Source organism: Geotrypetes seraphini, chromosome 3 (assembly GCF_902459505.1).
Source record: "Geotrypetes seraphini chromosome 3, aGeoSer1.1, whole genome shotgun sequence".
Lineage (NCBI taxonomy): Eukaryota > Metazoa > Chordata > Amphibia > Gymnophiona > Dermophiidae > Geotrypetes > Geotrypetes seraphini.
The window spans coordinates 398,532,179-398,546,950 of NC_047086.1; the positions used below are offsets into that span (position 1 = coordinate 398,532,179).

A 14,772-nucleotide genomic window follows, 5' to 3' on the forward strand; every position below is an offset into this window, starting at 1 on the left:
CCACACTTAGGCACACCCATTTATACCTGCCATTGTGTGTTGCTATGCTTTAGGATATAGGCCTCAGTGATTTAATATAATTTCATGTTTATTTTCTATTCAACATCAAATTGGAATCTATCACACAGAAATTTTGTACCAGTTCATAGATTTTTGGTGCTTCAAATACAAAATCGTCAGGCTCATCACCAGTAGGTTCAGGTGTTTCACGCAAAAAATCAACAAAGTAGGGCTCAGGATGGAGTTCCAAATCAGGGTCCACATTTTCCTTGACTGCTCGTGCAAAGGCCTGATCAAACCATTCTTGGTCCTCGCCACTAATAAATCTAAAATGCAGAAAAATAATATATATATCAGTAGCTTTAAATTAAAGTACAAAATATAATTAACAAATTATCACACATGCACATATCCCATACAGAATCCAGCTTTTAGGCAAAGGACTGGCCCCTCCTTTGCCTACAAGCCCTTGTTTTGGGCGTTTGGGACTTAGGCTTTTTTTAGGTTGATTATATGGTGTAGGTTTAGACGTAGTGGTGGTCTAGGCATTTAAACAGTTGAACATAGAGGCAGACCATTATCAAAAAAACCTCCTTTCGGATGTTTTTTGTGATAATGAACATTTTCCCTGCTTCTACTTTCAATGTTTAGGGCCTTAGGCCAAAAGGGGACTTAGGCGGTTTTTTTGATTATGCCCCTCCAAGTGTTTTATCACGCGCTAAATGCTAATGTGCCCATTATAAGTCTATGGATGTGTTAGCGTATAGCGCACGCTAAAATGGCTAACGCACCTTAGAAAAAAGACCCCATTGAGAATCAAGTAGTAAAATGAACAATTAAAAATAATGTTTTCTATATTTAGGGTTTAATCAAACTTGTGGACAAGTAAAAAGAAAACTTGCATGATTACTACAGGCACACTAATTACTCATATTTTCTGACTATTTTATCACTGTATTTGACTGTTTTTTTATTGGTTTTGTATTAGTATCTGATTGGATATTGCCTTTTTAAGTGTATTAAATTGGATTTATGAACATGAATATATTCTTTATTACTTCATTTTTTCATTAAATTTTAAAGTGTATATTTTCTGTTCACATTATGCTTTTTATTCAATGTTTTGTAAGTTACCTGTCACATTTTTATGATATAATTTTGTATGTTGTAGTCCTCTGAGGCAGGCTAAGAGCTGAAACACTGACAGTGTTGGGTCTTTCATTTGAAATAAAGTAGTATTTGTCTCAGCTCTGCAGGCGTTTGCACTCTTTTTGGGTGTTATTTTGGTTTGTTGTGTATTTGGATTTCCCTTTCTTTGTGTGTTGTAATAATTAAAAAATACATATGTAAAAATGAGTATACCTGTCTGAAATGACTCTATTGCACTCATGTCTGAAGAGCGCTACAAGAGTTTCAATATCTTTGCATTCCTCTGCTTTTATAGTCAACATTCCTTGCCATAGTCTAGAAAGGTCGCGAAGATTGAAGATGTAGTGAAATTTGGATGGGGTGGGCAGCATCTTTACCTAAAAAATTAAATGTATTTACTATTTAACACAATGGCACTTAAATAATGCATATATAAAGTATGATAAAGGAATTATAGTAGCAGAAAATTTAGATTAGAGCACAATTCACTACAGTTCAGTGGTGACAGTGTTTCTGGCATTAATAACCTGAACATCATATCCAATAATGCTTAGAAATTTTACTGTGGCTCAAATTAGTTTCCACTTTTAAAAGGCAGAACCAAAGAAAGAGAAAAAGAAAGCTGAAAGTGTCTCAAAAAATTATCTAAACTAGCTCCTGCCCTGCATTTACTCAACTATCCCAGAGAGACAGTTATCTAAATAGAAAATGACAGCAGATAAAGACTTGAATAGTCCATCTAGTCTGCCCAATAGACACACACATTATTTGTTCGTGGTTAAAGTGCCTTTTTGCTTTGGTATTTCTAGGACATAGACCATAGAAGTCAACCTGCTACTATCTTTAGGTTCCAACTACTGGAGTTGCCATCAAACCTCACTCCACTTTATTGAAATCATCTTATTTATTTATTTCAATTCATTGATAACAAGTCCCCCATTTACCAAACCTCTAACGATTATAAACTTCCTTGCGCGAAATGCTCTAACTTTAACATTCCTTCCCTATCGCAAATTAAGCTTATTTTACAAAATATAAACTTAAAAAATTCCTCCTCCGAGATCATTCCGCCTATCATTTTAAAGAAATATTTCTCTTGTTTTGGGCCTTATATATACTCTTTTGTTAAAAAAAGCCTTAATTCCGGCATAGTACCCAAATCTTGGAAAACAGCTACAATAACTCCCATATTAAAAGACCACAAAATAAGTACTGAAGATCCTCTAAATTACCGCCCAATTTCAAATATCCCTTTTCTAGCAAAAATTACAGAAAAAGTCATTTTTAATCAAATATCAGAATTTGTTGAATCTACAAATGTTCTACACCCCAACCAAACTGGCTTTAGAAAAAACCACAGCACAGAATACTCATTAATAGGTCTTACTACCAACATTATACATTATCTTGATCATCACAATTCTGTCATTCTATTTTCTCTTGATCTTTCCGCTGCATTTGATACTATTGATCATTCTCTTTTACTAGACAGACTTCAATCAATCGGTATCAATGACATAGCCTTACAATGGTTCAATTCCTTCTTATCGGAACGGTCTTCTAGCGTCCAATTCAACGATACTAAATCTACACCATTTTCACCTAGTTTCGGAATTCCTCAGGGTTCAATTCTTTCCCCCTTACTTTTCAACATCTTTCTCTCTCCTTTACTCAGTCTCAGCCAATCTATAGGCTTCTCCGCATACGCCTATGCGGACGACATACAATTATTACATCCATGTAATCCAGAAAACCCAAATGAAATAGCTCAAGTCAACGAAAAATTAGTCAAAATTAAAGAATGGCTCACTTATAATAAACTTGCTCTTAACATTTCAAAAACAAAGGTCCTACTTTTTCCTTCTAAACAAGGAATACAATTATCTTCTCCTTTCCTGATAGATGATATAACTATTGAATCAGTGACTTCACTTAAAATACTAGGAGTAATCATAGATGATAAGTTTACTTATCATGAACATGTCAATAACATTGTTAAATGCTGCTTCTATCGTCTTCGTTTAATTCGTTCAATGACAAAATACTTAGAACCACAATCCTTAAATATTCTAATGCACTCTCTTGTTATATCAAGACTTGACTACTGCAACTCTCTTCTACATAATATTACTCAAAAAGAAAAAAAACGTTTACAAATTGTTCAGAACATAGCAATTAAAATAATTCATAAAGGTAAAAAATACGACCACGTAACACCTCTTCTAATCAAATCACACTGGCTGCCCATTAACAACCGAATAACTTACAAAATAGCTCTACTGATTTTTAAAACATTAAATACTAATGAACCACAATTTATAGATCGTCTATTGATCCCCCATTCTTCAAATCGCTCTTTACGATCCGAATCCCAACAATTATTAATGGTTCCCTCTTTAAAAATAGTAGGGACAAAACGCCACGATATTTTCTCTGTAATAGCTCCTCTTACCTGGAATACTCTTCCTCTATATATCAGAAATAATAAAAATTTAAATCAATTTAAAACCAATTTAAAATCATTTCTTTTTAAACTCTCATTTGATCTCTAAATTCACTTCATAGCCAATTTCTATTTTAGAACTTTTAATCCCTTCCTAATGTTTCCTCCCTCCCCTCTCAGACCACTCTCTCTCCCTTTTAGGGAAACAACATTTTTGTAACTTTTAGCCCTCATGTTCATTCCATATGTGTCATAGTATGTCTATATTGTCTTGTGTGTCCAATTCCCTTTTTGCTAAAGTAGTATTAATATATTGTTAATTTTACCCTTTTAATGTTCAATATTATATAACTTAACAATGTTTGTAATATTTTGTTAATCGCTTAGTTTGTAATAAGCGATACATCAAATAAAATGAAACTTGAAACTTGAAACTATATCCCATTCTCCGCCACGAATTCAGAACAAGTTACAGGTTGGCTTGTCATTTGTGGGATACAGACCATAAAAGTCTGCCCAAAATTGTCCTCACTTTCAAGTTACTGGAGTTTCTATTGAAGCCTCCTTTAACCCATCCTAAAATGAATTGCTATATATGGGACACAGACTGTGCAAGTCTACCAAATACCAGCCTTACCCCCTCCTTTACTATCATGCTACACATTAGGAAAGGAGGGGGATAGTTCATTTTATACCATTCATTTTCTAATTAAAGATCCTTTGTGTTCACCCATGTTTTTTGAATTCTTCCACCATCTTCATCTCCACCACCTCCCTCGTGACAGCAATCTAGGCATCCACCACCCTCTCCATGAAAAAGAATTTCCAAACATTACTCCTAAGTCTACCACCCCGCAATCTCAATTCATGTCCTCTAGTTTTACCATTTTCCCTTCTCTGGAAAAGATTTGTTTCTGTATTAATTCATTTCAAGTATTTAAACATTTGTATCATATCTCCCCATATCCCTCCTCTCCTCTAGAGCAGTGTTTTTCAACCTTTTTACACTTATGGACCGGCAGAATTAAAAGAATTATTCTGTGGACCGGCATCGGTCCGTGGACCGGCGGTTGAAGAACACTGGGCTAAGTCGTGGGCCAGACCCCGCCCATCTCTACCCAATCTCCACCCAAACCCCGCCCCCATAATAGTACTAATTGCACCTTGCACATCCCGTGCCTCATCTGGAAGCCTTCCCTCTGACATTGCAACGTCAGAGAGAATGCTTCCAGTTCAGGCTCTTGGCTTTGTGCACTGAATCAGTTAGGAAGAGGGAGCTGGCTCGAAGATAACACCGCATCGATCGCACCGTGGACCAGCGGTTGAAGAACACTGTTTTGGGCCTGATACACGGGCTGGCCCTGTGGACCGGCAAGAAATTTCTGTGTACCGGCACTGGTCCATGGACCGGTGGTTGAAGAACACTGCTCTAGAGCATACATATTCAGGTCTTCCAGTCTCTTCTCATATATCTTCTGGCGCAAACCCCATACCATTTTCATTACCTTCCTCTGGACCACTTCAAGTCCTTTTATGTCCTTAGCCAGATACGGCTTCTAAAACTGAACACAATACTCCATGTGGAGCCTCAACAACAACCTGTACAGGAGCATCAACACCTCTTCTACTGGTTACTCCTCTCTTGGTACAGCCTAGCATCCTTCTAGCTACAGCCAATGCCTTGTCACACTGTTTCTATCAGATATTTTCACTGCCAGGTCCCTTCCCCATCCGTGCTTATCAGTCTTTCACCGTCTAGCACATATGGCTCCCTTGGATTTTTATTCCCCAAGTGCATCATTCTGCACTTCTTTGCAATGAATTTCTATTAGCTTTAAAAAAACAAACCTCCAGTGACATCTAGGTGCTTTGCTTATGGAGAGATTTTTTCATAAAGCCATGAGACTGAGTGCAAAAAATAAACGCTCTTTAAAGACTCTAAAAAATACGTTTTATATGATGATGTAAATGTAACTGAAATCATACTTATCAATAATACTGCACTATTTTTTTTCTTTCATTTTAAAAAGTGAATGAAAATTTCCATTTTATGACATCTGCTGTTGCAAAATTTTCTATACAAAAAGGCTTCCGTTTTCTTCTGAAAATCTAGGATGCCCACTTAGATCTAACATAAGATCAAATGAATTTCCATATCCATTAGACTACTTTCATTCTTAGAATTCTCTGTTTTAACAATGATTCTATAGCAGTACTATAAAAGATAGGGAAATCGATGAGTATGATCTTTGATAGTCAGAACTAGCATTTTCAGTTAATCATAACAGAAAATGCTAGTTTTTATTATCAAAGTTCATAATCTATCAATTTCCCTATATTTTATAGTATTGCTGCCTCAGGGAATCAGAGTAATGCAATATGGGATTGCTTAGTGGCTAAATATAGGTCTGCTATTTATGTGGCTTATTTTAGCTGTTAAACATAGCCGGTTTGGCTCTGAATATCCGCGCCTAGCTATGTCATATATTGAAAGATTAGGTTCTTACTTTAATAATCTTCTTTCTAGTAGAAAGATATATGAGTCTTGACCAGTGGGTAATCTATCCCTACTTGCGAGTTGTGTAAAGGCATAATTTACATTTTTTTAAACTCTTCCTTATCCCCTGGCTCTGCCATCTGCTTCCCCGTTTGTTCCAAAGCAGTAGAGACAGAAAGTCAATAAGGAAATAAAGAAACATAGAGGAGGGGTGTATGGGGAACTTCCCATCCAGTTTAAATCTGCTCTGATCCTAAAGTAAACAAGTGTACAGTGAACAGATCAAATAAAATAGGCATCAACTGTAGTGCAATAGACACTAACACTGAAGGAGCTGCCAGAAACCAAAATTGGCAGCCCTTTTTCTTTTGACAGTATAGAAATCAGAACATTTACCTACATGACGTCCCTCTCCCGAGGAGGGGTGCCCTCAAAACAACTTAGCTGTCCAGGCAATCAAGACTCAGCAGACCCCATAACAATAGAAAGCCATGCAGAAGCACAAGACATCTATGCCTGAGACAGTAAGCAAGAGTAATGTAAACCTGACATGAGTGGCCATCAAGACTCATATGCCTTTCTACTAGAAAAAGATTATCAAGGTAAGAACCAAGTCTTCCATTCTAGTGCAAAAGGCATACGAGTCTTGACCAGTGGGACATACCAAAGCAGTCCCAAGAGTCTAGGGTGGGAGACAAGAGCCTGCTGCCAAGACAGATGACCCAAATGCAGCATCCGCAGGCACAGCCATGTCAACCCTGTAAAATTTTGTGAAGGTATAAAGAGTGGACCATGTGACCGCTCTACAGATCTCATCAGGCAGCTCCACTTGGGACTCCGCCCACAAAGAAGCCACACCCCTGGTAGAGTGTGCTTTCAATGAACGTGGAAACTGTTTACCACATCTAATGTATGCCAAGGAAATTGCTGCTCGAATCCATCAAGCAATGTAAGCCTTGGAGACTGGTTTCCCAAATGGACAGAAGCAGTCAACACAAACAGGTGATTCGACAGATGAAAAGGATTCGTCACCTCCAGGTATCTATTGAGAACTGTGCAAAGCTTTATCCTGAAGAACAGAGGGCGGGCAGCCTTACTTCCTGATTCACATGGAATGCTGAAACCACCTTGGGGATGAAAGATGGCACTGTGCATAGAGAGATCCCTGCTTCGGTAAACCAGCACAACGCCTCTCCCAGGCACAACACCTGAAGTTCCAAGAATCTTCTTGCTGATCAGATGGCCACCAGAAAAATGGTCTTGATTGTCAGATCATGAATGATGCCTCTTCTAGAGGTTCATAAGGAGCCTTGCACAGGGAATGCAGGACAATGTTAAGGTTTCATTCTGGAAAGGGCTTATGCACTAGTGGTCTCAGCCGGGTAGCTCCCTTCAAAAACCTAGCTTCAGAAGCATGAGAGATCTGCCAAGCCTTTGGCGAGACCGTCCTGCACGAACACCAAAACTGCTGAAAGAGGAGCCAGCAACAGGTCAACCCTCTCCCGATTATACCAATAATGAAAGAGACCTTCCAAGCCTTGGCATAAGCCGCGGCAATTGAAAGCTTCTTTAGCTCTAAGGAGCATAGCAATGATCACATCCGAATATCCCTTGCGTGCTAAGACCCATGTGTTCAAAAAACATACCATAATAATAATAATCAGTTTATATTTCGCAAGGCCGTAAAGTTCTATGCAGTTTACAATAGTTACAAAAAACAATAAAAGAAGTTGAACAGAACTAAAAAAGTTAAAAGCCTATAATTAGAGAAACTAAAATGATTAAAATAATGTATAATGAAAATTTTTACGAATTAGCTGCCTAAATACTTCGAAAACAGATGTTTTTAGATGTCTCCTAAATTCCTCATAAGTGTCAGTAAGCAAAAGCAATTGTTCTAATCCTTACCCCATAACACTGCTTGATATGAAAAAAAGATTTTGATGATGTTTTTTAAGTATACATCCTCTAAAGGCGGAAAAACAAAATTCAGATGTGAGTTTCTCTTATGTCTGTTAGTTGCAAAAGAGAAAAGCTTGATTATACTGTATATTTGGAAGCTAAAACAAACAAAGCCTTAAAACAGATGCAACCAAACTTAATCTTCACCCGCACCTCCATTGGTAGCCGATGCAGTACTCGATAGGAGGGTGTTATGTGATTATATTTCTTCACCCTAAAAATCAGCCTGACCACCGCATTTTGTACTATTTGCAATTGTTGCATATTCTTCTGGGAAATTGCCAAATAGGCAATATTGCAGTAATCAAGCTAGCTTAGTATAAGAGACTGTACCAAAACTCTAAATGATGAAACATGAAAATATGCCCTAACGGACCAAAGCTTCCAAAGAGTAAAGAAACCCTTTCTGACCAAAGAGTCCACCTGGCTCTTCATAGTCAAGCCCTGGTCCAATATTATTCCCAAAACCTTAATAGTAGATTGAATAGGATAGCTGAATTTATTTATACACAATGATGTTTTAGAATCAAACGGGTGTGGTGAAGCTACAAAAAACTTCTTTTTTTCTGAGTTAAGCTTCAGTCTAAATTCAGTCATCCATTGCTCCATTAGACCTAATACTTCTGTTGCTTTAGGAATAACTTCAGAAAGAGAAATAGCAAATGGAATAATGATCATAAAATCATCTGCATAACTAAACAGCTTTATCCCCAGCTGGGACAATTGCGCAACTAATGATGACATATAAACGTTAAAGAGCAATGGAGACAATGGTGAACCTTGCGGAATGCCAGATGAATTATTCCAAATACCTGAAAGATCATTATTGAAATGAACTTGATAGGTGCGAGACATGAGAAAGCCCCGAAACCATTCTAACACCTCTCCTCTAATACCAATAGCATCCAAATATTGTAGCAATTTCCCATGGCCCACAAAGACCAAAGCATTCCAGATCCTCCAGTCAGTGGTCTCAAACTCAAACCCTTTGCAGGGCCACATTTTGGATTTGTAGGTATTTGGAGGGCCGCAGAAAAAATAGTTAATGTCTTATTAAAGAAATGACAATTTTGCATGAGGTTAAACTCTTTATAGTTTATAAAACTTTCCTTTAACAGTTAAAAGGAAAGATATATAAACTATAAAGCACAGTTACTTACCGTAACAGGTGATATCCAGGGACAGCAGGCAGATATTCTTGACTGATGGGTGACGGCACCGACGGAGCCCCGGTACGGACAATTTTAGAGTGATTGCACTCTAAGAACTTGGAAAGTTCTAGCAGGCCGCACCGCGCACGTGCAAGTGCCTTCCCGCCCGACAGAGGCGCGCGGTCCCCAGTTAGGATAAGCCAGCTAAGAAGCCAACCCGGGGAGGTGGGTGGGATGCAAGAATATCTGCCTGCTGTCCCTGGATAACACCTGTTACGGTAAGTAACTGTGCTTTATCCCAGGACAAGCAGGCAGCATATTCTTGACTGATGGGTGACCTCCAAGCTAACAAAAAGAGGGATGGAGGGCAGGTTGGCCATTAGGAAAACAAATTTTGCAAAACAGATTGGCCGAAGTGTCCATCCCGTCTGGAGAATGCATCCAGACAATAGTGAGATGTAAAAGTGTGAACCGAGGACCATGTAGCAGCCTTGCAGATTTCCTCAATAGGCGTGGAACGGAGGAAAGCCACAGATGCTGCCATAGCTCTAACTCTATGGGCCGTGACAGAACCTTCCAGTGTCAGCCCGGACTGAGCATAACAAAATGAAATGCATGCTGCAAGCCAATTTAACAACGTACGTTTAGTAACAGGACGTCCTAATTTATTCGGATCAAAGGACAGAAAGAGTTGGGGAGATGATCTGTGGGGCTTAGTACGCTCTAAATAGTAAGCTAGAGCCCGCTTACAGTCCAAAGTATGCAGAGCCTGTTCTCCAGAATGCGAGTGAGGTTTCGGAAAGAAGACAGGCAGAACAATAGATTGGTTGAGATGGAATTCAGAGACAACCTTAGGGAGAAACTTTGGATGTGTACGCAGAACCACCTTGTCATGATGGAAGACTGTAAAAGGTGGATCCGCAACTAGTGCATGTAGCTCACTGACCCTCCTGGCAGAGGTAAGAGCAATAAGGAAAAGTACCTTCCAAGTGAGAAACTTGAAAGAAGCGGTAGCCAAAGGTTCAAATGGAGGCTTCATTAAGGCGGAAAGAACTATATTGAGATCCCAGATAACAGGAGGGGCTTTAAGAGGTGGTTTCACATTGAAAAGACCCCGCATGAATCTGGACACCAAAGGATGAGCTGAGAGGAGTTTTCCATGGACTGGCTCATGAAAAGCAGCAATAGCACTGAGGTGGACTCTGATGGAAGTAGACTTGAGGCCAGAGTCAGACAAAGAAAGAAGATAATCCAACAACGTCTCCACTGCAAGGGAAGTGGGATCAAAATGATGAAGACACCAGGAAGAAAATCGAGTCCACTTCTGAAGGTAACATTGCAGAGTGGTTGGTTTCCTGGATGCGTCCAGAATGGAGCGAACGGGCTGAGACAAAAGAGTATCAGTCGAAGTCAGCCCGAGAGATACCAAGCTGTCAGGTGCAGAGACTGGAGGCTGGGATGTAGAAGGGTCTCCTGATGTTGTGTAAGCAGAGAAGGAAATAGTGGAAGAAGAAAGGGTTCCCTGGAACTGAGTTGAAGTAGAAGGGAGAACCAATGTTGCCTGGGCCACCGTGGAGCAATCAGAATCATGGTGGCTCGTTCCCTCTTGAGCTTGAACAAGGTTCTTAACATGAGAGGCAGAGGAGGGAAAGCGTACAGGAACAGATTGGACCAATCGAGGAGAAATGCATCCGCTGCCAGACGGTGAGGAGAGTAGAGTCTGGAGCAGAATAGGGGCAGCTGGTGATTGTGAGGAGCTGCAAAGAGGTCTATCTGAGGAGTGCCCCACTGAGCGAAGATGGACTGTAGAGTTAAAGGATCGAGTGTCCACTCGTGAGGCTGGAGAATTCTGCTGAGCTTGTCCGCCAAGGAATTCTGTTCTCCCTGAATGTAGATAGCTTTCAGGAATAGATGGTGATCTGTGGCCCAAGCCCAAATCTTCTGGGCTTCTTGGCACAAGAGGCGAGAGCCTGTCCCACCCTGCTTGTTGATGTAGTACATCGCAACTTGATTGTCTGTGCACAGCAGGAGGACTTGAGGAAAGAGAAGATGCTGGAAGGCCTTGAGAGCATAAAACATTGCTCTGAGTTCCAGGAAATTGATGTGATGCTTCATTTCCTGAGCTGTCCAAAGTCCTTGAGTTTGGAACTCGTTCAAATTAGCTCCCCAGGCATAAGGGGAGGCGTCGGTGGTGATGACAAGTTGATGAGGAGGTAGATAGAACAGAAGACCTCTGGAGAGATTTGAGGATATCAACCACCATTGTAGAGACTGACGAAGAGATGATGTTACAGATATGTGACGTGAGCAAGGATCCAACGCTTGGGACCACTGGGTAGCTAGGGTCCATTGAGGAGTGCGCAGGTGAAGACGTGCAAGTGGTGTGACATGAACTGTGGAGGCCATGTGACCCAAGAGTATCATCATTTGCTTGGCAGAGATGGAACGTTGTGGAAGCACCTGCTGACATAGAGATTGAAGCGTTTGAAGACGGTTGGACGGCAGAAATGCTCTCATGAGGACTGTGTCCAAGATTGCTCCAATGAATTGAAGTATCTGAGTGGGGATGAGATGAGATTTGGGTAGATTGATCTCGAACCCCAGCAAACGTAGAAATAGAATGGTCTGGTTGGTGGCCTGGAGTACTGTCTGAGATGAATTGGCCTTTATCAACCAATCGTCCAGGTAAGGAAACACCTGAAGGTGGTGGGAACGTAGAAAAGCAGCCACCACAATCAGACATTTGGTAAACACTCTTGGAGAGGAGGCAAGACCGAAGGGTAGCACCTTGTACTGGTAATGACAACGATTGATCATGAAGCGTAGGTACTGTCTGGAGGCCAGATTGATCGGTATGTGAGTGTATGCTTCTTTGAGATCGAGGGAACATAGCCAGTCGCCTTAATTGAGAAGAGGGTAAAGAGTGGCTAAAGAGAGCATTCTGAATTTCTCTTTGACCAAGCATTTGTTGAGATCGCGAAGATCTAGGATGGGTCTGAGATCTCCTGTTTTTTTGGGAACTAGAAAATAACGGGAGTAGAATCCCTGCCCCTTTTGATCTAGAGGAACTTCCTCTATGGCGTTCAGAAGGAGGAGGGATTGAACCTCCTGAAGAAGGAGTGAAACCTGAGGAGTGTTCAAAGCAGACTCTCTTGGCAGACTTTGGGCAGGAAGTGTCTGAAAGTTGAGAGAGTAGCCGTGGCGGATGATGTTGAGGACCCACTGATCCGAGGTGATAGTTTCCCAACGGCTTATGAAAAGAGTAAGGCGTCCTCCTATGGGCTGCGGAAGGTGGGTGGCAGGATGGAGACTGGCTATGTCCTGGAGAACCAAGTCAAAAGGGTTGAGTGGACTTTTGTGAAGGGGGAGGCTTCACCTGTTGTTGCTGCTATGCTGGTCTAGCAGCTTGCCTCTGTTGTTGCCTCTGACGCCTGGGTTGCTGCGGGGCCTGTGGTAAAGGACAAGCCACAAATCTATGCTGGTAGGCCGACTGTTGGTGAAAAGGCCTGGTAGGTGGGGTTTTCTTTTTCGTTTTAAGGAGAGTGTCCCACCGAGTCCCATGAGCTGAGAGCTTTTGGGTAGTGGAGTCCATGGATTCTCCAAACAGCTCATCCCCCAAGCAAGGTGGATTGGCCAGGCGATCTTGGTGATTGACATCGAGTTCTGAAACTCTAAGCCAGGCCAGTCGCCGCATGGCCACTGACATAACCGTGACCCTAGAGGTCAGTTCAAAGGTATCATAGATTGATCTGACCATGAACTTACGAAGTTGTAAGAGCGATGAAGAAGTTTGGCGAAAGGCAGATTTTTTACGGTCAGGGAGGTATTTCTCAAAAGTTGACAAAGTTTGAATGAGATGCTTAAGGTAGAACGAAAAATGGAAAGCATAGTTCCCAGATCTATTAGCTAGCATCGCATTCTGATACAACCGCTTGCCAAACTTATCCATGGCCTTACCTTCTCTGCCAGGAGGGACAGAGGCGTACACACTAGCCCCCGTGGATTTCTTTAAAGTAGATTCTACCAGTAAAGACTCATGGGGGGAGTTGCGGTTTGTCAAAGCCCGGAATAGGTATGACCTTATATAAGGAGTCCAGTTTGCGAGGAGCTCCTGGAATGGTCAAAGGTGTCTCTAGATTTTTATAGAAAGTCTCTCGCAAAATATCATGGAGAGGCAATTTTAAGAATTCCCTTGGAGGCTGGTCAAAGTCCAGTGCATCGAGAAATGCCTTGGATTTTTTGGATTCAGCCTCCAAGGGAATAGAGAGAGAGTCGCACATCTCTTTGAGAAAAGAGGTGAAAGAAGTTGCATCAGGTTTGGAGGATGGATCTAAACCAGAAGGATCCTCGTCCCCTGACGAACACTCTCTCTCAGAGAGGAAAGGCTCCTCTGAATCACCCCACAGATCAGGGTCCCTCACTTGAAAGCTACGGTCCCGTGACTCCGGTGTGGAGGGTTCTAGGTGTCGAGTTTTGTGAGTCGACTTACCAGACCTCTGAGAAACGGTACCGGGAGATGTTATCGGGCGTGCCGGTGCCGAAGTTTGCACCGCCTGGTGTAAAGACCTCGGTTCCGGAGCTAAAACTGGCATGGATACCGAGGAAGCTGTTTGTACCGGTACCGACAAAGTGGATGCCGATAAAAGAGGCTGTTCCACTGCCGGTACCGGTAGCTCAGACCAGACCGGGACTGGAAGGCTCGGTGTCAGCAGAGCAGGCAGGAGCTGCTGCAATTGCTCTTTGAGCTGTACTTGCAGGACGGTGGCAATTCGCTCGTCCAGTGAAGGCACCGGTACTGCTTTTTTCTTCTGCGGTACCTTTGGTGCCGCTCTACACTCCGAAGAGGAACCCGAGGTCGAAGGGCTAACCTCAATCGGAGCGGAGCGCTTCCGCGGGCGCCTCGAGGTCGGCAGGATTGGGCTCGCTGCCACTGAGACCGGAGGACACTCCAACGGGGAAGGCTTCTTAGCCGGCTTACCTGAGGGATGCGACGCCGGCACGGTGTCGCGCGGCGTCGATGAGGTAGGTGCCGACTGCATTGGGGCCGAAGTCGGGACCGGTGCCGCCAAATCCGACATCTCGGTACCAAATAAAAGTTGCTGTTGGATCTGGCGGTTTTTTAATGTTCTCTTTTTTAGAGTGGCACAGCGGGTGCAGGTGGACGCCCGATGGTCAGGACCCAGGCACTGTAAGCACCAGTTGTGCGGGTCAGTGAGGGAAATGGGCCTTGCGCACCGCTGGCACTTCTTAAAACCGGGTTGGGAGGGCATGAACGTGAAAACGGCTTCTGCCAAATCGAAGGCCGAGGCCTCGATGGTGGCAGCAGGCCCCGCCGGGGCGAACCCGAAAAAGAGAGGGAAAAAAAAGAAAAGAAAAAAGGGGAATACAAATTCCGAAAACGTTTACGCGAGCGGGAAGGCGAATGAGAAAAAAGTTTTCAACAGCCGTTGAAAGTGTGTCTTCTTTGATCCGCGGAAACTAAGAAACTGGGGACCGCGCGCCTCTGTCGGGCGGGAAGGCACTCGCGCGGTGCGGCCTGCTGGAACTTTCCAAGTTCTTAGAGTGCAATC

At 42.2% G+C, this 14,772-nt stretch overlaps 1 protein-coding gene across 1 annotated transcript in view; it reads right to left on the reverse strand.

Annotated features, from left to right (window-relative positions):
- DNAH8 (dynein axonemal heavy chain 8) overlaps positions 1 to 14,772 on the reverse strand; it is a 1,666,792-nt gene that overhangs the window by 345,502 nt on the left and 1,306,518 nt on the right. The window contains 2 exon segments of the mRNA XM_033937418.1: positions 140 to 326; positions 1,363 to 1,526. Of these exon segments, the coding sequence (XP_033793309.1) occupies positions 140 to 326; positions 1,363 to 1,526 (351 nt within the window).